Source organism: Microtus ochrogaster, linkage group LG8 (genome assembly GCF_000317375.1).
Source record: "Microtus ochrogaster isolate Prairie Vole_2 linkage group LG8, MicOch1.0, whole genome shotgun sequence".
Lineage (NCBI taxonomy): Eukaryota > Metazoa > Chordata > Mammalia > Rodentia > Cricetidae > Microtus > Microtus ochrogaster.
Window position 1 is genome coordinate 14,357,881 of NC_022033.1, and position 25,463 is coordinate 14,383,343.

Here is a 25,463-nt window from a genome sequence, read left to right on the forward strand (position 1 = left end):
AAAAAGCTGAACTGTAACTTCTGTCACAACCAGCCTACCAAGGCTAGGGCTTGATTAGTACTGGGGCTTCCCTAATTTCTGCCCATTTCCAATGAGGACCACCAGCAGCACAAAAATGTCACTAGCTGGCCTACAGCGTCCATAGACCACAGCCTCCAATCAAGGCCTTCCATGTTTTCCCACTGTAGAGTGAGGTTCCCAAGCCCTCCTTTCCGCCTCTAAGTCTCTGCACAAGGATAAGTGTGACAGAGAGAGCTCTAAATAAACGGGTTTTGTTTTTCTCATTTGTCAGTCTTTGCATCTGCCACAACAGCTATTGATTCATTTCCAGTATTCAAGAGCTCACCGGCTCCGCGTCTTCACCTACCTTCCAGTCCTCTCTTCCGTTTGAGCTGTTAAGGTGGGTGTGCAGCGCCAGCACACCTGTTTTTGATATGTTCTGATTAGAGCTGAGTACTCTTCTCATAATGGCACTGCAAACACATGCAGCTTTTCATGCCAGTCCCTTGGTCAAAAACTTCTGATGGGAATCTCCTCTCTCTCTCTCTCTCTCTCTCTCTCTCTCTCTCTCTCTCTCTCTCTCTCACACACACACACACCCACACACACACACACTCACACACACACAGGCTTTTACCTACCTGCCCAGGGTACTACTCGAGCAAGCACCCCCCCCCAGGGTTTCACTCTCAGCGCTGCTTCCTACTTCCCTCTCCTTACAGCACAGTATCCTACCCTGCAAACGATCATGTTTACTTGTTGAATAGACTTGCTAGGGATACGAGTTACAAACTAAACCAAGCAGTGTGCTGTCCTGCACTAGTGACTCAAAACTCAGGAGCATCGCTGTCTTTGAGGGTGTCATTTCTCTGAAATGGAGGCCATCTCTCGCCAAAGCTCCAACATGGAACTCTTGAGTGTCTGCGTTTCTACACAGCCCTTTTCTAAATCAACAGTAAACATAGAGTACTTATGCTTAGTTGTAAATAAGACTTGGTTTATTCGTGGCTATTTATAAAAAAATAAATTGAACATTGTACAGGACAACGAGCGTATCTGTCTCTGTTTGAGAGGCACTGGGATGTCTTCTGTAGCACCACTCTAAAACATTCCCATGCATTCCCAAAACCACCCTAGCAGAGTTCTGTGGGCTGTGAGAATGCAGCAGCTATTGAAAGGAAGCTGAACACCTGAAAGGCTGTCATATGCAAATCACCTAATATTAGATTACAGCATTGCACCTCTCTCTGCTCAGATTGAGAATCCGACCAATAGGAATATTAGTCAACCCTGGCAGAGTCTGAGAGGTATGTTTACTGTTTCAGGGAGTGAACGCATTAGGCAACAATAAAAATGCCATCTCTCCACCCCAAGAAAAGCAGAGCAGCACAGAATGACAGCATTAAATATTACTGAACAACTCGACTTGCAAGATCTGCACTTGCTTTTCCACATCAATCTGTCCGCTTCCTGCTACTAGGTGAACTTTTATGACTAAGGAGAATCTGGGGCTGGGCAATTCCTGGATAAGGATGCACCATCCAAGGGTGTGGAACCACAACTTCATCTTGGATGCTGGCCCATGTCTGACCTGGCTGTTTGAGGATTCCCAAGCAGTCCCACACTGGCTCCTGTCCCAGCCTGTCTGTCCACAGGCTCATTCCCTCCCTTTCTCCCCACCCTCTCCCGGGATGCCTTCTTCCTCACTTTTCAAGTTTCCAGATGCTTCCTGATGCATCAGCAGCACTGTCTCTCCTCTCAGCATGCACAGGCTGGATACAACCCTCAGTGGGACTCTGCAGGTGGCACTTCTGTACCTGGCATTCCTCAGGTACCCAGAAGGAAACCTACTACTGCTGTTTTGCTAAACAGTCAACTGCTTTCTAAATACATTTATACCCACGGTTTAGCACAGTGTCCAGTTGTCATCAGAAAAGTGCCTTACTGCAATGCAGAAACCTGTAACTGGGTGAAGTGTTGAGAGTGAAGAAGGAATGCTTGACCCCACATGGGACATTATGATACGCTACCAAAAGTCAGGGAACATCTCAGAAGAGCGGACAGGAAAGAGTGTAAGAGGTGAGGATGGGGAGACATATGTGCACAGCACCGCTGCGGCACTCATGAACTTGCCGCCTAAGTCTGACACAAGCGTGGATCCATCAATGCTTCATGGGTGAGGAAGGGCACAGGGGGCCTTACGCCTTCCAGAGGAACTGTGGCAGTTAACGCTCGGAGGAGGGCCACTTTGTTCAGTAGTGTAGCTGCAGCTCCCCTGCCTTGCCTGATGGAATAACTTCCCACCCACATTCAAGCAGTGAGCCGTGCACACAGGAAGACAAGAACACAGAGGGGGCTCACTGAACAGAAGGTGCCAGCGGAAGAAAGGAGGGAGGGGATGGGGGGTGAAAAATGACTAAAATCATTATGTAAATGTATGAAACTGTCAAACAATAAGACAACATAGGATCCTTGGGAGTACAGTAAGCAGCTGGGATGTGGTAGTGTTCCTAAAACCTTGTTATATTATGTGTCTAATAAAAACTTTATTGCATTTGTATTTACAATAATAACTGTGTCCACTTCAGTCTATTGTAGTAGCACTGCCAACTAGCTCTGTCATCAGTGTCGGTCAGCTTGCATCCCTCCTGCCTCTGGACCTCAGAATACACACTCAATAACATCAACAACCCCAACAACACCTCATGGTACTGACACGTATTTAGAAACAAACGAACAAAAACCCCTCATTTTTAAAAAGGATAGTCAGTGGTCTGAAGGAGAGTTTATTTCAAACAAAGATGGCAGGTGTTGGGGCGGAACGAGGGAGAACACCTCTAACAGAAAAGCAAACAGGAAGTTCCTCAAGTTAAAAACAATGGCAGTGGAAGAAGCTACAGTTCACATATACAAACTGCTGACCTTGATTATTTACATCCGAACCTTACAAAATAGCATTTCAAGTCAGCACTGAAGCCGGTGTTATTAGTTTTTGTTACAAAACATTAAAGCTACAAACTTCACATTTTTAAATTGTACATCAGCAACAGCATTTAAGATTTTTTTTTTCTCCAAGTTGGTCTGAGTGCAGGTTGGTGGAAGAGACTTCCCCCTAAACCCAAAGAACATGGATTCCAAGGATGATGAAGGTAATCCTAACACAAACAGTGCTCAAAAGAGGGGCAAGGAGGGTGAGGGGTGTGGTCTGGGCAGAACAACTTCCCCAAAATAAAGAACTGCAATCTTCAGAGGCCGCACAGCATGCTGGGAAGGACAGTGGAGTAAGAATTGGCTTAGGCCACACTCTGCTGGTGGACCTCAAAGAACAGTTTCCTGGGCCATAGAATGAAGAGACGCCCACAGCTCTCAGAGCTACCAAGCTCTTGAGTTCGCTCTGTTACTTCACAGCTGTCGTTTCACTTACGCTGGAGAACACATCCACATGAAGCTCTTCATAATAGTCTGCTACCAGCCTCTGAGCATCTGCAGGTCTAGAATGAGGTCATCTCTCTCATTTCTGACATTAGACGGGGGTACTGAGTATTAAATGGTAAAATAAATTTCTGGCATCTGCCAGGTGCTACTCTACAGTGTCAAAACCTTAAGACTCAATGCCTGAGGCTTCAGATTACTTTTCTCTATCCACTAACCTAATAACCTTTTTTAATCCCAGCCAGTCAAATTTTCATCCAATTAATTGAGGTTGAAGAAATAAAATATATAAGAAAAATAAAAAATGGAAATGTGCTTCAAATTTATAAATGGGAACGCAACTCATATATTTTTAGAGACAATGAGGTTTTGTTTGTTTGTTTGTTTTTAAAAGAAATGTTAGGTGTGGGTCATGGCTTCTTAGAAGTAGAGAACCCAGAGTTCTCTGGAAGCCTGAGTCACAAATGCTCATGCTCCAGGGAAGCAAGAGGTGATTCCTGGGACTTGGTTCTCCAGGAAAGAATGGCTCGCTCCCCTGCCTGTCACTGGGCAACACACACACCTTGCCAGGAAAGTTTGTTAATCCAGAACAACTGGACTGCCGGGCGGCTGACTGCTGTACCAAGCTGTGCGGTGCAGACAAGCTGGAAACCAGATAAACTCCAGATCTAGGTTGACAGCTGCAGAATCGGCACAGGAGAAACTGTTTCCCTGTGCTGGATCCTGCTTCAGAAGGGAACCATGGGCTTTCTTCTTGTGTCTGGCCAAGCCCAAAGCACTTTTCTTCGAGAGGAAAGAGCTCTGGGGCTGGGCTGTTAAGCAGCAAACATTATGCATGCCCCGTGCTCTGGGTTTTTAAAAGCTTACTTGACTGGGGGGGTGTGACTGTTAATTCAACTGGTTTTCAACCTTAAAAAAAAGCCACTACTACTGAGACTTAGTCTTCATGAGAAGCAGTGGTCACTTCGTTCTAAGCACTGAGGACTTTCCTGTGTCTGTGACTAGCCATGTGATGCCATGGACCCAGACCCACAGTGGCGTGGGAAGGGGTCTTCACACTCGTCCCATCCTATGAGACATAACCTGATGAGCCCACAGGATCACTCTGAAACTGCTCAGTGTCTGACACGTGCTCCCCGGGGAGTGCTGCCTGCCATGTATCATTCCAGCATGAACTGCAAACTGGCTTCCTATTCTCTCTGCCACACAGCTCCTTTGCTAGCCAACTCCTGCAGACCAGCTGCCTCTTGCATTTTTTAAAGCTTGCTTTAACTGCAAAGAACAGAATCTGGCCACAGAGGAGAACATCCCCTTCCTTTTTATCGATTCTCAGGTTAGGAAACAAAAGCAATTATGGAGTTGGATTTCAACATCCTCAGGTGCAACCCAATCGTGGCTCCCATCAGAGAGAAGAGATTAGAAGAAAATAAAAGGGCAACTGTCTTTCCCAGTTTCTTCAGACTGCAGTTCTGAGCCAAAGGTGCAGGGCATAACTCTGTAAATGTCTGCTGCAAAGTCCTCTACCCTGCTTCAGGCCTTCCATGAGTGCTTGCCTGTATCTGAGGGACACTGCAAGGAACCCATTGGTATGCTGAGGCTCCTCTGGGGAGCCTTTCCGTAGCAGCTCAAATACCAAAGGCAAGGCAAAGTAGGAGTCACGGGGACAGCTTGAAGGACTCCGGTAGTTTCGTTCTCTCAGTGAAGAGGCTCTTGGTTCAATGGTCCAGGAATGGAGGCCTGAGTTCCAATCCCTGCTTTTACTCTAACTTGATTTGTGGCATTGGCTATGTCACCTCTCTCCTCATTTTCTCACCTGCACAATACAAGGTCAGACCATTGACTGCGATAGTCCCTTCCAGTTCTGGCATTCTGGGTCTAACTAAGCCTCCTATAAGCAAGCATCAGACCCTTGCCAGAAACTCCACAGTGAGTGAAAAAATAAAACAATGACATAAATTGAAAGTGGACCACAAAAGCAATGCCCTTTACCCTGTATGTAAGAAATGCAGAGCCCAATGCTATGGGCTTTCCACATGAACAGTGAGATCTTCACAAAGCCTTTCCTTTGTCTGGACTGGACACAGCCTTGTTTGCTGGAGAGTTCTTGTTGGGCTTTTCCTTTCACCAGATTGTGTCCCCTCTTAAGGCACTGGGCAGTATCTGGGATGTGACTGGAGGCAGCCGGGCGAGTGGGGATGGATAAGAGGTGCTGAAACAGCAAAGGCTAATTTGCAAAGAGGGTGCTGGGCTTCTCTCAGGACTCACGGAGCAAACTCAAGTTCTCCAGGCCGTTCCCTGGCGTCCGTATGAGGCTTGTCACTGTGGTGGCACAACTATCCCAAGATTAATTTTTCCAGGCAGTCCTGCAATGGGTGAGGTTGACTCCAGGGATTCGGTGACCACCTAAGTGCCTCTGCTCTCTTGTTCTACAGTACCATAACCTCACAAGAAAGAGGCAAGTGTTTGAACCTGTACCTGTACAGAGACACCACCACACAGAGTGGGGAGTCTATTTATAATTTATATATATATGCATATTTATATATTTTTTAAAAAAGTCTTCCAGAGAGAGCAACCAAAAACTATTACAAGAAGGAAAACAAAAAGAGATAATGTAAAATTTTCCCAGCTATGACTCTACTAGGAATCTCTGTTCCTGGGGTCTAAAATTCTGAGTTAAAGGCGCCAATACAAACCCTTCAAGACATAGCAGGCCTGTGAAAATACACACCCGGATGGCACAATGACTGCCAAGGTAGCCCTTCCCACTGGCGCATTCCTGAGCTCACAAGGGTGCTGTGGAGAAGTGACAGCGCAGAAGTGTTGGCTAATAGGCGTGAGACTAGCAACCAGAAACCACCAAAGGCCTGGGCTGCTGTCGTCAGAAGTTCTGTTGCCTCCTCTTCTTGGCTTCAATAGCATCCAGGATTGGCTGCCGCTTGGACCGGTACTTCTGCCGGATCTCTTCCATTTCCTGTTCCATCATGGGGTCGAGGGCCGAGAGCCTCTTCTGAAGGTCCTCCACAGTCCAACTCTTAAGCTAGAAGAGAAGAGAGGACTGTCACCACGGTGTCTACACTGAGAAGCCCAGCCTCCTCCAGCATCCAGACGGAAGGCAGGCAGGAGGAGGATACTGCCAACAGAGTCAAGGGGTGGTGAGAGCTGGAGAGTGACAACTGGTTCCAATGATCATGCTTCCCGGAAAAACTTTAAAGAACTGTTTTGATCTAATGTGCCCTGAACAAGAAGTAAAGTGCACAGTCATTATATATAGTAACTCACTGTATGAAAACTAATGGCTGCTTCCCACTTCCTGCCCAGTCCATGAGAGGAGCAGGGACAGTGCCCATGACTCTCTCTCTGAAACTTACCCTGGAGGCCACTATTCAGTGCAAGTGAGCCACCTCCCCTGCCACCACCACCCCCAGTGTCATGCACAGCCACACTAATCCCCACTAACATTCACTAGAATGAAAGTAAAGCCACGCATTCTGTGTGGGTCATCTACACGAGGTTCCTGAACATATGGATACAACCTTTGGCTGGAGAAACCCTGAAACTTCCAAGGTTAATATTAAAAACAGAGAGAAGGGCATTTGAAATGTAAATTAATGACAATGGCTAGTGCTGACATGATGAGCTCTGTGACCCAAACACACTAACTCCAATCTTCGTAAGAAAGGATAAGAGTGTTTTGTTAGCCCCATGCTACAGGATGGACAAGCCAAGGAGGAGTGATTAAGTAACCTGCCCAACATCTCCCAGTTAGTAAGTGACAGCATCAGAACATAGACCCAAGCAGGATGGCTGCACAGTTCACGCTGAGCCAGCTTTGCAGAAAGGCAGGCCAGGCCAGGCCAGCCCTTTGCAACAACTCGTGTTTCAAACAGGGGTCTCGCAAATGCCAGGAGATTGACAAATTATGGTCTTGGGCTGGTGCGGCAGCACACAGCAGTAAGCCTAGCACTTGGGGGCACACAGCTGTCAGTCCAGAACTTGGAAGGAACAGGCAGAAGATTACTGAGAGCTGGAGACCAGCCTAATTCATACAGTCAGCTCCAGGCCAGTCTGGACTACAATCTACCTATCTCAAAAGAAAGACGGAAAAGAAAAGCAATTTCCCAGTCTCCCTAAGCTGCTGGTCACCACAGAAAGAGGCAGTGAGGTTTCATCAGGAACACCGTAAGAAGGAAGCCAAGTCTGCTTTCCTGAGTGTGAAGAGTTGCTGATTTACACAAGAGCGGCCCCAGCTGGCAGAGGTGCGACTGAATGCCATCATTATCCACACTGGGCGGTAAGATCCACTCTGTTGCTCCTAAGAAGTACAGTGTTCCTAGAACTCAAAGGCTCACCCAGTCTCACAAGGGCTCTGTTGTGCGCCCACATTTATAAACCTATCATATCCCTCAGTCAGGCCCTCCTGAGGCCTCCACAGGAACGCATTACAGAAGGTGGGTGAAGGAGCCCCTTTCTGCCCACCTCCTCAGGAGACAGGGTGTGAATGAGTGTTACAGTGGTCTCCTTAGAAATGGCTTAGTGTGACCTGTCACCACAGGAACTTTCTTTGGCTGGTTTCAGGGAAGTTTTCCGAGAAGTGAGAGGGGCCTACCAGTTTAAGACGAAAGGTTCTTTATAAAGGGAGAATGGAAAGACTTTAAAGCACTGGGAAATGCTGGAAAGCTGGGCTGAAAACTGTCTTTTTTTCCAGGCTGTGGTTTTATGCCACCTTGGAGGCTGATGTTTTTGGCTCAGGGACACCCTGAAGACTGATGCTTACCTAGGCTTTAGTGTTTTCAATTCTTCCTTTAAAATAAAATACCCCAAGCCCAAAACTGAATGTAACTAGAAGTTAATCCTTAGACCACTGTCTGTGTTGGCTGTGTAACCCCGAAGATGCAACTTCGGGCTTGAGCCGTAGTCTCCTTCAAAAACACAGCCAGTTCTAGTCCCTCCCCAAATGGGGAGTCAGGAGACTCGGAAGACCACGGCTCCTAACTTCCTACAGCGCATGCTTAGCAAATAGTGAGCCCTGACTCAAGAACTGCCGGTGCTCACAGTTGTTACTACTGATATCCTAGTGCAGTCTAATAACCTTCCATATGCAAGCTGTTCTTCAAACCGCTGATTCAAGCAGAATCACACAAGGAAAGAGGGGAAAGCCTATTTTACTCATCTGTGTTAACAATACCTAAAGGCTGGTACTTTCCACAAGGTTCACTAGCTCACAGTTGTTTAACAAAATGCTTCACTCGTCCATTTAGGAATATTCACTATTGCGGATGCACAGATACCTAAAGTGAGAAAAAGAAAGAAACAGAAGCTACTGCCTTTGTGAAGTTTACATTCTAGTGAGGCAAGACAAGTTTAGACAAACACAGTAGTCAGAAAACACCCTCGTGTCAGAGAGGATGTGTGCTCTGATAAAAGATAGAGAAAAGAAAGAAAGGGAAACTCGGGCTTGGAAGGCAGACGCAATTCTCATCCATGCATCAGGGCGGAGTGCAATGGAAACTAAGGCAACTGCGCTGACAACCTGACTTGCTCTGCGGATGCAGGTTAGCCCCTTTCCCCCTGAAGACCTCTGTCTTCACGTGGCTCTCCAACATCCTCACCAGCTCATGGTGTCTACATGGACACCTGCATCAGAATCACCCGTGAAAATGATGGTCCTGAGTAGCAGCACAGAGCTACTTTAACAGACTCCAGGGGAAGCCCGGCATTTCGGAGAAACTGCTCAAGTATTTCTTATACGTCCCCAGGGTCGTAAGCACAACTCTCCATCTGCCTATTTATCTGCTAGCAAAAAAACTGTTGCTTGGGCTGGAGAGATGGCTCAGTGGTTAAGAGCATTGCCTGCTCTTCCAAAGGTCCTGAGTTCAATTCCCAGCAACCACATGGTGGCTCACAACCATCTGTAATGAGATCTGGTGCCCTCTTCTGGCCTGCAGACATACACACAGACAGAACATTGTATACATAATAAATAAATAAATAAATATTTAAAAAAAACTGTTGCTTGATCTAAGGTTTCTTCAAGGTTCGTAATTTCTAGGCCATTCTGCTGTTCTTGATTCAAAACTGGGGTTGTTTTAACCCAGCCACCTAGAGTCTAAATCAGGGTTGCCTGGAGTCCTCTGGAGCTTATGCTATGCTTGCCTTATAGGACACAGCCAGCAGGGTATGGATGATGATTTGATCACACCATCCAGATACAGATTTTTCTGAAAACAAGCTCAGACAATGGTTTTATGACCAGGCAAAGGCTGTAGCATGCATTCTCTCTTAAGAAAATACGTCTGCTCATAAAAGCACATCTGATTATTTTTACTTTCTTTACTTGTTCTTCTTTCTGGGATGTACGTTCTGTGAGGGAATGAAACCACCTCATCTATCCTATCTGCTAAGCCTTCACTGGCTGAAGAGGTGAATAAGAGAATGAGTTCATTTCTGTTGATGGCTTCCAATGATGAAGTCATTAACCTGATAACAGCTCCATGTGAGCCTTTGTGCAGGGCACTGGGGATGGGGGCAAACCACACACAAACCATAACATCCTTGAAGAAAACCTTAGTTCAAGAAAACCTTAGTTCAATGAATATTTCTGTGTTTTCTGCTGCAAGTTTCTAGTCTCAGGTCAGCCATGAGTAAAGGGCATAACTAATGTAGGGTTTTTCCTCAGACTAAACACAACTTCTGATATAACAATATTCCTTGGAGAAAATAAAACAATCAAAACCTTAAGAAATGTGACCCTCTGGACAAGACTAAATCAATGGCCACATCACAGCCACAGGCTCATTACTAAAGGTGAGAACAGACAATACACAAATAGGCTCTTGTTCTAAAAAAGCTCTCATTTTAGATGGAGAACACAGAATTAATCTCTTGATCAAGGGCATTTAGGATTTATGGGGTCACCTTAAGGCTCATCAACACATCAGTCCTGGGTCGATGGAAAAGAACGGGTAGGCAGCATCGATTCTGTGGCTGTACCCCTGCAGTCTCACAGGCGCCCAAACCTCACTGCCATTGCCTTTCCCTGTCTGGCTATGTACACTATCTCTTCAAGGGCCACTTCACCAACCTAAGCTCAGGTGCTGTTTCTCTTAACAACTGCTTTCTGAGTGTGTTTAGATTTATTTTCAGCCTAAAGTTCAATCTTTAAGCAAGATACGATGTTACCTTTTTACTGGACTCTACACTTGTGCATGTAAAAATATAGGAATTACTTCCCTATTCACCATGTATTAAGCACCATCTATTATCTGCTCCATTTAACCTGTCTTTTAGGTAGATACTATGGTTGCTCTCCCTTTACAGAAGAGGTCAATGCAGGGATCTGACACCTCTGGCCCCAAGGATGTCTGAACTCACATGCACGTACCCACACACATATACATATTTTTAAAATTTCATCTTAAAAATTAAAAGAGTAAGGAAGTTGTCCACAATACAAGTTACTGAGAAAAAGCAAGAATTCTGAAAATGAGGCAATGAAAAGTGTGGAAGAGATCAGAAGTTATAAACTGAACTAACATTAAAGGTCAAGTGACCCTTGCATTAAAAATGCTGCTGCTAGAGCTGTCATGTGGCTTTAGGCAAGTTACTTCACCTCTCTGAACTAGTTTCTTCATCCATAAAACTGTGTGCTTGGTGCTTTGCTGTCTTTCTCCTTGGGGAACTAGGAAGTGTCTACTGCGTGAATGTGCTGAAGTGCAGTGACCAGACACAAACCAGTAGGTGAACATTTAAATCCAACCAATCAGCTTTACTGCATCTCTACTAATTCAGGAACACTGTTGGGCAAGACAAATAAAGAGCAAAACATCCACCAGAGGAGTGACTGTTAGGGGCAAGAGCAGGGGTTCTAAGCTGTCCTTAATAGCCCTACAGTAATGGGCAGGTCATCTAGTGTATGACTCTTCACGGTACACACACTAATACCTGGAGCACGCCAGGACAAGTGCACGGGAAGAAGCTACTGCCTCGAACTCCTTGGAGAAAGGAGAAAGCAGATAATAAAACAGGGGCTACAACTGCCTTCAAAGTTAACAACACAGAGGCATCTCTAGCAAATACTGATAGGTCTGGCTTATTTCCTCTGGGTGAGACCACAGTGAAATCCTCAGATTCTAGTATGAGGAGCAATTCAGAACCGATTTCCTCTCAAAATACTCTTAGCAACTCTGACTCCAGTGCTCTGAAGCACCCCATGCCACTGTCAATGCACCACTTGGCTCAGATCCACAAAACCTCCAGCTGACGTTTCAGCACAATTAAAGAATTAACAAGCATTACACAGACAATAGCCTATCTGGAATCAACAAGACAGTGTAAACTAAACACCCAAAAATGACAGCAGAGCTTCATCCTGCCTCCACAAAAAGCTCCACAGTACACAAACAGGAATCTGCAGCCAAGGCACAGGGTTGAAGCCTGATTTAAGTTCCTTATTTCCAGAAGTTCTCGCCTGCAGAGCGGACTGTGCAAACAGTATCAGGAGCTGTGCATTCCACACACACTAACCGTTCTCAGATGCAGATCCCCACTGAGTGGACAGGTTAGACTCAATCAGCGCCAAAAATAAGGATAAAAACCCACCTTTTGGAATTTAGTGAAATTACAGGAATCTTAATAAAAGCTAAAGAGTAGATGAAGGTACCACTGTGCCACGTCATACCTTCAATCACATACCAGCCTCTAGACACCCAGCCAAAGGGCACCAGAGATGCTTCCATTCCATGCAAACTAGCTCTGTCTAGAAGCAGGGAATGCATCCCTCATACAATGACATTCCCAAGTAATCAACTAATTCATCAGATGAAGGCAAAAGCCAAGAAGCCAAGGACTGTCTCACAACACATGGTTAGGTAAGCACCATCAACTCCAACAGAACTTGCTCCTTAAATGAAACTTGGAAGAGCTTTAATGAAATATTTCCTCTGATTCAAATAATAGTCATGGGGCTGAAGAGATGGCTCAGAGGTTAAGAGCACTGACTGCTCTTCCAAAGGTCCTGAGTTCAATTCCCAGAAACCACATGGTGGCTCACAGCCATCTATAATGAGATCTGGTGCCCTCTTCTGGCCTGCAAGCATACATGGAAGGAATGTTGTATACATAATAAATAAATAAATCTTTAAAAAAAGATATAAGAATAAAAAAAAATAATAGTCATGGAAAATCATGCTCCCATTAGGCCCTTTAAAATCTTCCTAATGTCATGTGTGGTGGCCTGTGTTCATAGTTCTAATACTTGGTGTGTTAAGGCAGAAGGATCTAGAAGTGGAAGCCAGCTTGGGCTACACAGCAAGACTACTGTACAGATGGGGGAGGGCTGAGTACGTTAGCACACATTTATAACCCAGCACTTAGGAGGCAGGGGCAGGATTGTAGTTTGAGGTCAGCCTGACCTATATGGTGAGATCCAAAGAAAATATACAAATAGAAATGGCCAAAGATATGAAGAGATTTGGGGACTTCTCAGGTCTGTGAAAACACTGACCTCTGTACCTCCAAACTTCTGCTAACTTTGCCCTCTGCATAGGAGAATGTTCATCCAGCCTTCCAGCCCTTACTCCAACTTCTCTCTGTCCCCTAATACCTTTCTTTGAAAACTTGAGAACCATCTGAGAGCCAACAGACCAAACATATTCCCAAGCCAGAAGGAAAAAGTTCTTAATAAAAATTTAATTAAGAAATATATCCTTATACTGTAAAGCTCTACTTGAAAGTGTCACTGATGTCTTACTGGACTCTCTCAAACACTAGGAAGACACTGGGCTGTTCAGAGGCTTTAAAAGTATATAATCAATAAATACATAGGCCTAAGAGAACAAATTTAAGTCATTAAATAACATATCAATTGCTCAAAACTGACCCATGCATTCTAAATCAAAATGAACAGCTCGTCCAGTGAACTGATTATAATAAAGCTACAAGGAAAATGGACAAAACAGTTCCCTTGGACTGGGGTTTACCTCTGTAGACCATTTGTTTTCCACTTATAAGACCCTGGGCTTGACTCCTAGCACTCCGAAGAAAAGATTCTCTTGGTCCTGTTTGATTGTATTGCTCTTTCAGATAACCTATTCTAAGAGTAGCTCTGAATGACACATAAAGTTCATACTTAAGAAGGTCAAACTTTCAGAGGAAAACCTCCAGAAGTTAATAAACACACTAAACACTGTAGAATAAGTATGAATGCCTACAGGGTGGAGGGCAAGAACAATACAGGACGAGAGGCTCCTGACATTTCAAACCCTAAAGGGAGACACTGAGATTAACGTCGTTCTTGTAGCGACATTAATCTTTCAGAAGAGAGAAAGATCTAAAACAACAAGTACACCAAACTGCTGTTTTAATGCAGCTTAATAATTTAAGGAAAGGGTTGGCTAATCACTTAACAATCCCGGCAGACTATGGCTTCTCTGCACTTTCTTGAGCTGGAAATTTCCAAGAGAGTAGGAAGGTCAGGCTGCTGCTTCTCTCTTCCTGGCAGATAAAGAAGCCAAAGCATACTACACAAGGTCTGACTGTTAACACACAAACTGAGGCTGTGGTACAGCGGTGCACACCTATAATCCTCAGGAGTACTTGGGAGGCTGAGGCAGGAGGGTTTCAGTTCAAGGTCAGTCTGGGCTACATAGAAAGGCTCTCTTTTGCTCTCAAAAATTCAAAGTTAGTTTCAACACGTACGTACGTACGTACACACACACACACACCCTTATAAGGAGGAAGCCTCAACTGGGAAAATGCTTCTATAAGATCTGGCTGTAGGCAAGTTGTAGGGCATTTTCTAAGTGACTGATGGGGGAGGGCCCAGTTTCTTGTGGGTGGAGCCATCCCTGGGCTGGTGGTCCTGGGTTCTGTAAGAAAGCAGGCTGAGCAATCCATCAAGAGCAAGCAAGTAAGCAGGACCCCTCCATGGCCTCTGAATCAGCTTCTGCCTCCAGGTGCCTGCCCTGTTTGAGTTCCTGTTCTGACTTCCTTCAGTGATGGACTATGATGTGGAAGTGTAAGCAGAATAAACCCTTTCCTCCCCAACTTGTTTTGGGTTATGGTGTTTCATCACCAAAACAGTAACCCCGACTAAAACATAGCCCAAGCACATAATCAAAATATTCTCACTTTCTTCCACTGAAAACTTCACCTGACTAGACAAAGCCTAGTATCCATACAGCTTAAGGAACTCAGAAAACAAAACCCAGATAAATGCAGTAAGATGGATGAAAGAGACAAATCTCAGAAGAACTGTCTATTTAAGTTAAATAAACCACACACAAAAGGCCAAAAATATGCTCCTATTCATATAAATTAGAAAAGGCATATGCACAGACAAAAACTGGGTCATGGGGAAACTTCAAGGTGACTTAACTATGGTTATTTATAAAATTGTACATATCTGTCAAAGTTCATCAATCTATAAGTAACAGGAACAAATTTTTATTATGTAAATTCAATCTCAATGAACCAGACTTTATAAAACAAATACCTATATATCAAAAGCTGCCAGTGGTAAGATAACATTTATGGGAATTTCACAGCCTTATGTATATGTATTAAAAGGGAAAGTGTGTTGAAAGAGATGACTGGAAGGGGGAGAGGACAGCATTTCATGGTCAGGTAAAAACCTGGTGCAAGGGAAACTCCCAGGGATCTACAATGACCCCAGCTAAGACGCCTAGAAATGGTGGAACCAGCCATCACCTGTGACCAGGCAGGATTTCCAGTGGAAAGATCAGAACACCAATACAGCCACACAACCTTTGACCTACAGTCTGTATTGTTTGGGGGGGGGGGGGCGGGGCGTGTCACAGAAGTTCTGAGAGTGGTCAACCAATAACTCATACCACAAGAATGAGCCCACACCTGACACTGCCTGGAGTGTCAGGACTCAGAGGCTGGATGGCCCAGAGACCTAAGATAGAACCACACAGGACTGAAGTGAAAAAAATGTCAATGTAATGATGCCTGATGATATTCTGCTATACGTATAGATTGGTGACTAGCCCAACTGTCATCAGAAAGCCTTCATCAGTAATTGATGGAAACAGATGCAGAGACTCACAGCCAAGCACTGGGCTGAGCTTGGGGAATCCTGATGAAGGGAGGGAGGAAGGATTGTACAATCCAGGGGGGTCAGGACATCACAAGAGAACCCACAGAAACAACTAACTGGGGCTCATAGGAGCTCACAGAGTCTGGATCAAACAAAATCAAAATTTCAAGGAGGCAAGACCCAGATTTATCTAGAATGAAACAAGATTGGGGACTAAAAAGTCTGACAGCAATGACGAGCTAGATTTAAAACCATATTTGTGGTGGCTTAAAAGAAAATGGCCCCCAAAGGGAGTGGCACTATTAGGAGGTGTGGCCTTGTTGAAGGAAGTGTGTCATTGTGGGGGCAGGCTTTGAGTTCTCCTATGCTCAAGCTACTCCCAGTAATACAGACCACTTCCTGTTGTTGCCTGCAAGATGTAGGCCTCTCAGCTACTTCTCCAGCACCATGCCTGCCTGCCTGTGGCTATGTCTCACCATTATGATAATAAACTTGAACTCTGAACTGTAAGCTGCCACCCCAATTAAATGTTTTTCTTTTTTTTAAGAGTTGCCATGTTGTCTCTTCACAGCAATAGAAATTCTAACTATGACAATCCTCAAATGAGTCACAGACGCCTAACACAGAGACAACCACGGCATTATTGAGCAAAGTGTTTTCTCTGTAGGCTGAGAAAAGCTATTGCCCTAACCCCCAGTGCTGGCGCTATGGCTAGCTACTGACTGTGAGAGGAGTCCAGCGACGCCATTTACCCCAGCTCTTGTCATGATGATAATGCTATTATCCTTAGCAAATAAAGTAAAAGGAACCCCAGGGCAGACCTACAGACAGAAAAACAAACATACACACATACAGAAGGGAAACCATCTAAAGAGCAAGCAGAAACCCTACCGGCATTGTTTTAACGAGGAGGCAAAATTCAAGGATTCAGCTAGATGGTAAAAGTTTCTTTTTAAGACAGGGTCCCAGGCTGGCCTCCAACCTTTAGCACCCCTCCTTCCTTGGTCTCCCAAAGTGCTAGGACTCCAGCTGGGCAGTCGCACAAGAGCCATTCTAACATCTCTTAACTGTCTTCACAGCTGGCCATGTATTAATGTTTCAGCATACATACTCATTTCATCTGACCATCACTAAGTCTTACAACTAACATTCTTAATATGACTCTACAGATGGAATCTGAGATGTGAAGAATTACATAATTAATCCTATCTTCTAAGGTTACAGCCAGCAAACATCAACAAAGACTAAAATAGAATCTGTGTCTAAGACTAGAGTCTGTACTTTTAATGAAATAATCATCCCACATCTCTTGAAATTTTCACCCTCATCATCTCAGACACGGAACAAACAACACCCATGTTCTAATCAGCACTGGAATATAATAAGAGCATGCTTGAACTGGCTGCCTGATTCAGTAATAAAGAGCTAGCATACAGATGCCCAAATTCTGTCCAAGCCAATTTATGGCAACACTAAAGTGGCTAGAGGCAAGATATTACAGCTTTCTCCATTTGTAACATGGAAAATCCAGGTAACCCCCCACTAACCTGAGAATTTGTGAAGAATAATCAAAATTATGTGTGTAGAAGTTCCCCGAGGAAGAATTTTAGTTGAAAACTTAAAATGCAGTCTCTTCAGAGCTGAGCAAAGATACAGCCTATCCACCAGCTTGTGGAATTCTGCCACTTCTTAGAAATGACCAGAGGTGGTAAGAAAGCATTGCATAACACCTCTGCCAGACCTCTAACAGGAGCAGAGCACAGGTCGTTAGTCCCCTTACTCCTGAAAGGCTGCCATTCCTGACCGTCAGCCCTGTAAGGTCACAGAGAAGAGGGAAGTGGCCTTCAGAAGGTGCCAAGATACTTGTTTGCAGTTTTTAGTGCCCATTTCTGAGCCAGTCTGCACTCCAATATCTAGCATTTGAGATTAAAATTATCCTTCAACACCAGAATGGCAGAACAGAAGCATGAACTTTAAAAAAGAAGCCATGCAACCATGGACCAGGCAGTCTCAGACCTCAGCAGAGCAAATGAAAAGAACATCTAGCTGATAGCAATGCTGTTTTGGAGGCTTTCTGTTTCAGTGCATTCTTACTTTTGTTGTATGTGCTTTAAGTGACCCCTGGAGTCACAAACCACAAGCGTTTTAAGTCCCTTTTCCAGTGCCATCTCAGTAACTGTTAAAAACCAAGCTCAGATCCGATACTGCAATCACAGCAGACAGCAGGCGGCTGTGGGTTCTGAGACAAAGACGACATTCACTAGTTGTGGGGTTTCTCAGAAAGCATATCTACACAGCAGCTCTCCTTGGCAAGCCTGACACACACGTCTTTTTCAGATTGCTATTTTTGGCCAGGTTTCTCAAAGTAAAGAGCACAAGATCTCATATTCCAAAGCACAAATGAGTTCAGTCTCAACATACTTTAAAACTGGCTGTATAGAAAGAAAAAAAAAAAGCAAGAAGTTGAAACAAAAACAGTGTGTCCTGTCAGGGACCATTCAGCAGAGTCTTCTCACCAGAACTGCTCAGCATGATCATCCCCAGTGAGGACCCATTAACACGCAACCAGCATTTACCCTGGCTAGTCCTGGGCACTCACATGGCACCATCAGGCCATGACCTAAATACTACTCAGTCTCCATTCAGCTTTCTTCTAGCCCAGGCCTGTGGGGGAAAGAAATGTTTTTTTCTTCTTTCTCACCTGCAAATGTTTTAAAAGTAAACAGTGCAAAGAGTTTGAGAGCACAGAGTCTCAATGGTTAATATCCTGACTACTTCACATTCTTAACTGGGCGAGGAGGAGTCCCCACCAATAAAAGCAAGGACAAAAACTAAATCCTGAACCTCTCTCTCATGTGGGCAAGAAGAATTCTTGGCTCAATAAATTGGAATGATCTAAGCTAATCAAAAAAAGTCTCAAATACTAAGTGTCAAATAAAGGAGACTGATTAATTCAATCAAAATAATGCAATATTATGGCTGTTATATGACCATAAACAAGTACTTAAAATCAGGAATGGTAATATATTTCCAAGGGAAATTGAGGAAGGAGGATTATGAATTTGAGGTCAGTCTAGGTTACTGCCAGACTTTATCTCAAAAAAATATTTTTAAAAAGATAGTTCTACACGAGCAAGGAACTCAGGACCACGAGGGGTACACCCACACACTGAGACAATGGGGATGGATGTTCTATCGGGAATTCACCAAGGCCAGCTGGTCTGGGTCTGAAGAAGCATGGGATAAAACCAGACTTGCTGAACATAGCGGACAATGAGGACTACTGAGAACTCAAGAACAATGGCAATGGGTTTTTGATCCTACTGCATGTACTGGCTTTGGGGGAGCCTAGGCAGTTTGGATACTCACCTTACTAAACCTGGATGGAGGTAGGCAGTCCTTGGACTTCCCACAGGTCAGGGAACCCTGATTGCTCTTCGAGCTGATGAGGGAGAGGGACTTGATCGGGGGAGGAGGAGGGAAATGGGAGGCGGTGGCGGGGAGGAGGCAGAAATCCTTAATAAATAAATAAATTAATTAAAAAAAAACATAGTTCTAGGAGGTCTGGACAGTTGGCGCAGCAGTTAAGAGTGTGCACTGTTCTTCCAGAGGACTAAAGTCAATTCCCAGTGCCTGGAACTCCAGTCCCAAGGATCCAACACTTCTCGCCTCTGTTGGCACCTATACTCACATGCACATGCCCACATACACAATTTAAAACAATAATTTGTTAAAGATGGTTCTACAAATGTTTTTAATTATACAATAAAATAGATAGGTTAGATTAAATGAAAAAATAACAACTACATGCAGAAAGACTTCAATCATCTAAGATTATAATAATAAAGACCCAGAAGGAAATACCTCAAAATCAAAGCAATTGTCACTGAGGATGATAAATAACAAGTGGTATCTAAGCTTTTCCTCCCTCCCTAAACTTCCTGGAATGGGTACAAAGCATTCTTTTTATAACTGGAGTGGAGGCAGTGTGATATCCTAGAAGATCACAGCAACACTAAAAACCAAGAAAGAAAATAACATTTATCAAATGCTTAATATAGGCCAGGGATGTCTACATATTTTATACACATTACATCAGGTGGTACTCACTAGGTCCATGAGAAAAGTGTAATTTTTAAAAAGGTGTAGTGTGTGTGTGCACGTGCATGCATGTATGTATGTTGGAGCCACAGCAGCCAAAAGAAGGCAACCAATCTCAGGAGTTAGAGCTACAGAAGGCAGTTGTGAGCTGCCTGAGATGAGTGTTGGGAATCAAACCCTGTGCTCTAGAGGAACAGCGAGTGTTAACCACTGAGCAATCTTTTCAGCCTCAGGAAATATGATTTTCATCCATGTTTGACAGATCAGAAGGTGAAGCTGGTGATGTAAATGGTGGTGAAGATGGCTGCCGAGGCTAACAGAAAGACTCCAAAGGCTTTAATTACTGTGTGTACGTCAGACCTTCGACCACACTGGCAGAACTTATTTCCTTCATTGGTAAACTTATTTTAAATGGTGCCATAATAGCTCAGGAGACTCTTGGTTACAAAGGACAAATCTGCAAAGGTCTAGAGAAGTGGTTCTCAACCTTCCCCAATGCTGCAACACTTGAATACAGTTCCTCATGTTGTGGCGACTCCAACCATAAGTCTTTCGTTGCCTTTTTTCATTTTCAGCCATAAGTCTTTCATTGCCTTTTCATCAGAAGTTTTTCATTCATTTATGAAAATTTTCATAACTGGAATTTTGCTACCATTATGAATCATAATATAAATACCTTATACGCAACCCCTTTATGGGTTGTGACCCACAGGTTGAAAACCACTGTCCTAGATACTCAAAGAAGCTGTCAGACTGGAATAAACATACCTCTAATCAAACAATGTACAGGGCCAGGTATCACCACATCTGAAACACACCAGCAAACAAACCCAACCACAGCAAATGCCATGATACAAGAGAAAACTAGAAATGACTGCCGGGGGTTTAAACCCCAGATATCTACTCATTGAAACGCCAAGGAAACAAACACACATCTAAAGATACAGTTATTAGCACCAGGACTTGGAGAGACAGAACGGAATGCACCCTCCAAACAGCCCCGAGCACAGAACACAAGACCACTGCTGATGAGTAGAGCTTAAGGGGAAAATTAAATGCACTGCATCCAAAGTGAAATCATGAACTGCACAAGCCAAAGAGGCCACCTTACTTTTTTTCAGTTCAGTGCCTTTTGGTCAGAAATAACCAGTTTTGCTTGGCAAAAAGGCATCAAGACATAGAAGAAACACTCTGTATCAAGTTCTGTGGAATCAGCCTATTTGAGATGCATTAAAATCAATGCCAAAATCAATATGGGGTTTCACAGTTCCTTTCTGGGGGCTTTTAAAAACAGGATGACTGAAACACCAAGTCCCAAGAAGGAACCTTCCATCTGCAGAACAAAGCCACTTTTACATACAGATGCCACGCTGAGCTGATACCTCTAAATTAACCACACATTTAGAAAATTCTTGGTTGTCAGCAAAAGAAGCTAAGAAAGATATAAAGCTGGGTGGCTACCTTACTCCTTCTACCAAGACAAATTCCAAACAGATTACATACTGGGAAAAAAACTAAAACAAAGCAGGGCTTAATATTTGTAGTCTTAGGATATGAAAATATTTTCTAAATGAGATGACATTCTACAACAGATGGAAATTAATAAATCAAAATACATAGATTCAAAATGTCTGAATAGTTAATATATATAAATCAAGTTTTTAAAACTGCAAAGAGTGTTGGAGACTTAGTTCAGTGGCTGAAACAGTTAACACACGGCATGGGGACCAGAGTGCAGACCCCAAAACTCATATGGAAACCGAGAGGGTATGGCAATTACCTACAGTCAAGTGTATCACTGGGGCAAGCTGGCAAGCTTGACTAGCCAGAGTGGCAAGCTGTGAGTTCAGCAAGCGATCCTACCTCAACAAGCAATGAGCAGTCACTTCCTAAGCAAATGCAACTTTGTCAGCTTTGCGCTCCCGTCACATGTAAACACACACGCATAACACATATACACACTTTAAAAAACTGAGACATATCTTTATCAAATATGCTACTGGGTTTGTATCTTAGTTCATAAATAATTTTTTTGAAAAATCAAAATTTCAAAGAAAATTAAGTAACAAACTGTCAATTCCCTTACAAAACTAACGGTAAATAAGACTATCACAATTTCTAGTCTATACTTTGACTCAATAATTCCACCTGCAGGAGTTAATACTAAGGGCATAATATGGAACGAAGTTCCTTAAAACAATGTTTACTAATATTAAAAGTTCAAGGAAGCCTGCAGAAGAGGAGGAGGAAGAATTGTAGGAGTCGGGGGGGGGGGTCGTCAAGGATACCAAGAGAACATGGCACACAGAATCAACTAAGCAGGACTTCATAGGAGAGAGATCACAGAGACTGCAGGGACAGTCACAGAACCTGCATGGGTCTGGGCTAGGTCCTCTGCATATATGTTATGGCTGTATAGCTTGGTGCTTCTGTGGGCCTCTTAACAGTGAGAATGGGGGTGTTTCTGCTCTTGGGACCTATCTCCTCCTACTGGGTTGCCCAGTCCAGCCTTGGTATAAGGGTTTGTGCCTAGTCTTATTGTATCTTACTGTGCTCGGTTGTTACCTCTGGAAGGCCTGCTCTATTCTGAAGGAAAATGAAGGAGAAGTGAATCTCAGGGAGAGGGAAGAGGGGAAGGGGAACTGGGAGCAGTGGAGGGAGGGACAACTGTAGTCAGAAAGTATTGTGTTAAATTATATATATATATATACCTCCAACATGTCCCTAACTTTATAGCTTCATTAAATCATGGGTCACAAACACAAACACAAATGTTTTCAGCACTATGACACAAGCTGGGCAGGTGTGGCAGCCTTACAGAAATAAGTCCAACACTCAAGTATAATGGATATTCAGGAGGTGTGTTTGTGGTGTACCAGAGCTCACTTTAGTAATCCAAGTCACACACATCCCATGTGCCATGGGCCAAATTAGCTCTCCTGTCCCGAGTCCCACACAGCTGAGTGAGGATTTACTCTGGATGCTGACTGCCCATCTATCTATTCTGTCACAACTAAGTGCCCACAGGATGTCACTGATATGGCATCAGTGTCACAGACCCTCAGGACTGCACCAGAAAGCCAGAGGTCAGGCAATGGAGAGTGGGCCTGGCTATCCTCTTTGATTTTCATTTTTCCACAGGAAAAAACTTGTGAGCAGGAGGAGAGGTAGTGAGACCGGAAAAGGATAAACTCCTGTGTCTCACATAGTTTCCACATGACTCAATATAAAATTCACACATTGACCAAATACCATGAACCCAAACACTATCTCATCTAAACACACGAAGGGTCCCTTGTTAAACATTCCTTCGGCAATAAACTTCTGGGCACCTGATTTTCTCATTAGCCAGGCTGGCTCAGGGAAGGCTGCCACAGACAATGTGGCAGATTGTGTATGGTATTTTTACTGCGAGATCTTAATTTATCCCAGGAACTATTTTCAATTACTCCTAGAACGGTTGCAGTTTGTAATCAGTCTCAACAGCTCTCCCGAAAGTGGGAACTCTTCACTGAATCTGGAATGGAACATTTCCCTACAACGTGTGAAAACAGCCTTTGCTCGCTGCTGCATCTGCAAAGAGCACTTGGGAGGGGTAGCAAAATTCTCGACTGTACTCATTTTAAACACCACTCCCTAAGATATTTTAAACTCAAACTACACACAGCCATGTGTGAAGGCTATAAAATCCTAGAATAGTTTTGCCACAATTTTTCTAAATAAAGAGCAAATGGGAGAGGGCAATGAGTCTGTAAGAGGGCATTAGTCCGCTCCTTCTCAGTAACTGGCCCCTCGGGAGCCCAGGCTGTGCAAGAGCTTAGATACAAACAGGGCAGCTCTTTGTCTCTGTCCTGCGCACCCCACCACACCCCTTCATACTGTGCCATCAGAATAAGAACTGCTTTGAAAAAGAGTGTCAATGTGAGAACTGTCCGGCTTTCAGGGGGAAGCACAGCAGGGAAGCATGCTGGTCAGAAAAACAACCAGATTGTCAGTGTATCAATCAGCATGATTGATACTTAAACCCTAAGAACATGAATGCCAGAACTCAGCTGTGTGATGTAGTGATATTTCATTTGTATTTTAATAACTAAAGCTTGCCTGAAGTTCAGAGAGTAAAATGGCCACACTGGCCATACTTACAGACCAGGCCATGGTGACGCACATCTTTAATCCCAGTAGCCACACTAGTTTGCCATAGAAACCAGGCAGTAGTGGTGCATGCCTTTAATTCCAGCACTAGAAAGGATGATCAGAGGGGGAGGAGATGGCTCTTGCTCAGTCTCACCCTGAGATTCCCGGAGGCAGGGTCGCCATTTAGGACTGAAGTCGAGGTAAGAGCCTGTAGCTGGCCACTTTGCTTTTTGACCTGCAGGCTGAACCCCAGCTTCTGTCTCTGGGCTTTTTGAGTCACACTACAAAGAAGCACTTCAAGGCAAGTCTGAACTGCCAGAGAACTAAAGGGAGCGCTATTGCTTCCTTTCACCTTCCTTTGGGGATGGTTCACCTCATTTAACCCTTCTTTCCTTTTGCTGGTTCACTCGTCTTCACCACCGTAAGTATTAAATATGAACATGAAATTTACTAAATGCTTACTCTGCTAAGTACTTTAAAAGCATTTTAAATTTATTATTGTCAATAACCCCAAGGCAAATGCAGTCAGGACATTTGTTCCATGCTAAGCATCTGGCCACAGTTACAGACCTCATGAGACAACTGTTCTTGCTCAGTTCCCGTGACGCAGGTGTCTGCTTAAATGTTCTGAAGCCCAAGCCATCACCAAAAGAAACGTGAGGGCCCTAAGCATCTTTCCCAGGCCATCTCTAATTCTTTCGGGCTTGGACGGCTGCCGTGAAAAATATACAGCAGCTCCATTTTAAAGATGAGTAAAGAGCAAAAGATTTTGAGAGTGCTTGAAGAACTTTTAAAACTAGAAGGTAAGGGGCCTGACAAGAACCCAAAGCTGGCCACTGTCAGACCTGAACCCTGTTCCCTAACCCACCACTCTCTATATATGTAAAGCTGAACTGTAAAAACAAACCCAATATTATAATAGAGTAGACTACTGGGCACTTCCTAAACACTTAACATATTTATACTCTAATTAACTCGGACCTATAGACACAGGTGAAAAGCTATTTCAACATGAAAATCTCAAATAAATAACAGTTCTGCAAAGAATGCATGAATGGGCTAAAATGACAGAATTAAATAGCACATTCTGAACACTTGTGTGCTGTGGCTATTGCCAAACATTTGGCACATCAGAGAAAGAAACACACAGCACCTGAATCAAACAGAGGCTCAGCAGCAGCAGCACACAATGGGCATTTCCCAGGCAGAAGAGCATGTTACCTGAAGGACAGTAACAGGCTCCACATAAGGAAGTTGAAAGCCTAAACTCATCACTTAGTAGTCACGTACTCTACATGAGCCATACAATCACCTTGTGCTTCCAAGCCGTGTTACCAAATGAGTAGGGATAAGATATACTTTGAGAAGACAGTGTGAGAAATGAAGGGGATAAAAAGTTTACATGGGCATAAACACAATATGCACTTTGATGGCCATTTTTATCCAAACTCTACAACCCATAGTTTTTTATGTTTATTTTATGCATATGGGAATCTTTGTCTGCATGCATGTTTGCCTGCCAGAAGAGGATGTGAAAGCCCCTGGAACTGGAATTATAGATGATTGTGAGCCATCATGTGGTTGTTGGGAATTGAGTGCAGGTCCTCTCTAAGAACAGCAAGTGTCCTTAACCCCTAAGCTACCTCGCCAGCCCCTACAACCTAGTCTGAAGGCAGCAAGTATCCCAGTGAATAATCAACACATACACTGACTGTTAAAAATATTCAGTATCAGC

At 44.0% G+C, this 25,463-nt stretch overlaps 1 protein-coding gene across 1 annotated transcript in view; it reads right to left on the reverse strand.

The window, feature by feature from the left end:
• Nucleotides 1-2,639: 2,639 nt before the first annotated feature.
• Stk4 (serine/threonine kinase 4) overlaps nucleotides 2,640-25,463 on the reverse strand; it is an 89,068-nt gene continuing 66,244 nt past the window's right edge. Inside the window, exon 11 of the mRNA XM_005362942.3 lies at nucleotides 2,640-6,472. Coding sequence (XP_005362999.1) covers nucleotides 6,314-6,472 — 159 coding nt within the window. The 3' untranslated portion in view covers nucleotides 2,640-6,313. The remainder of the gene's footprint in view (nucleotides 6,473-25,463) is intronic.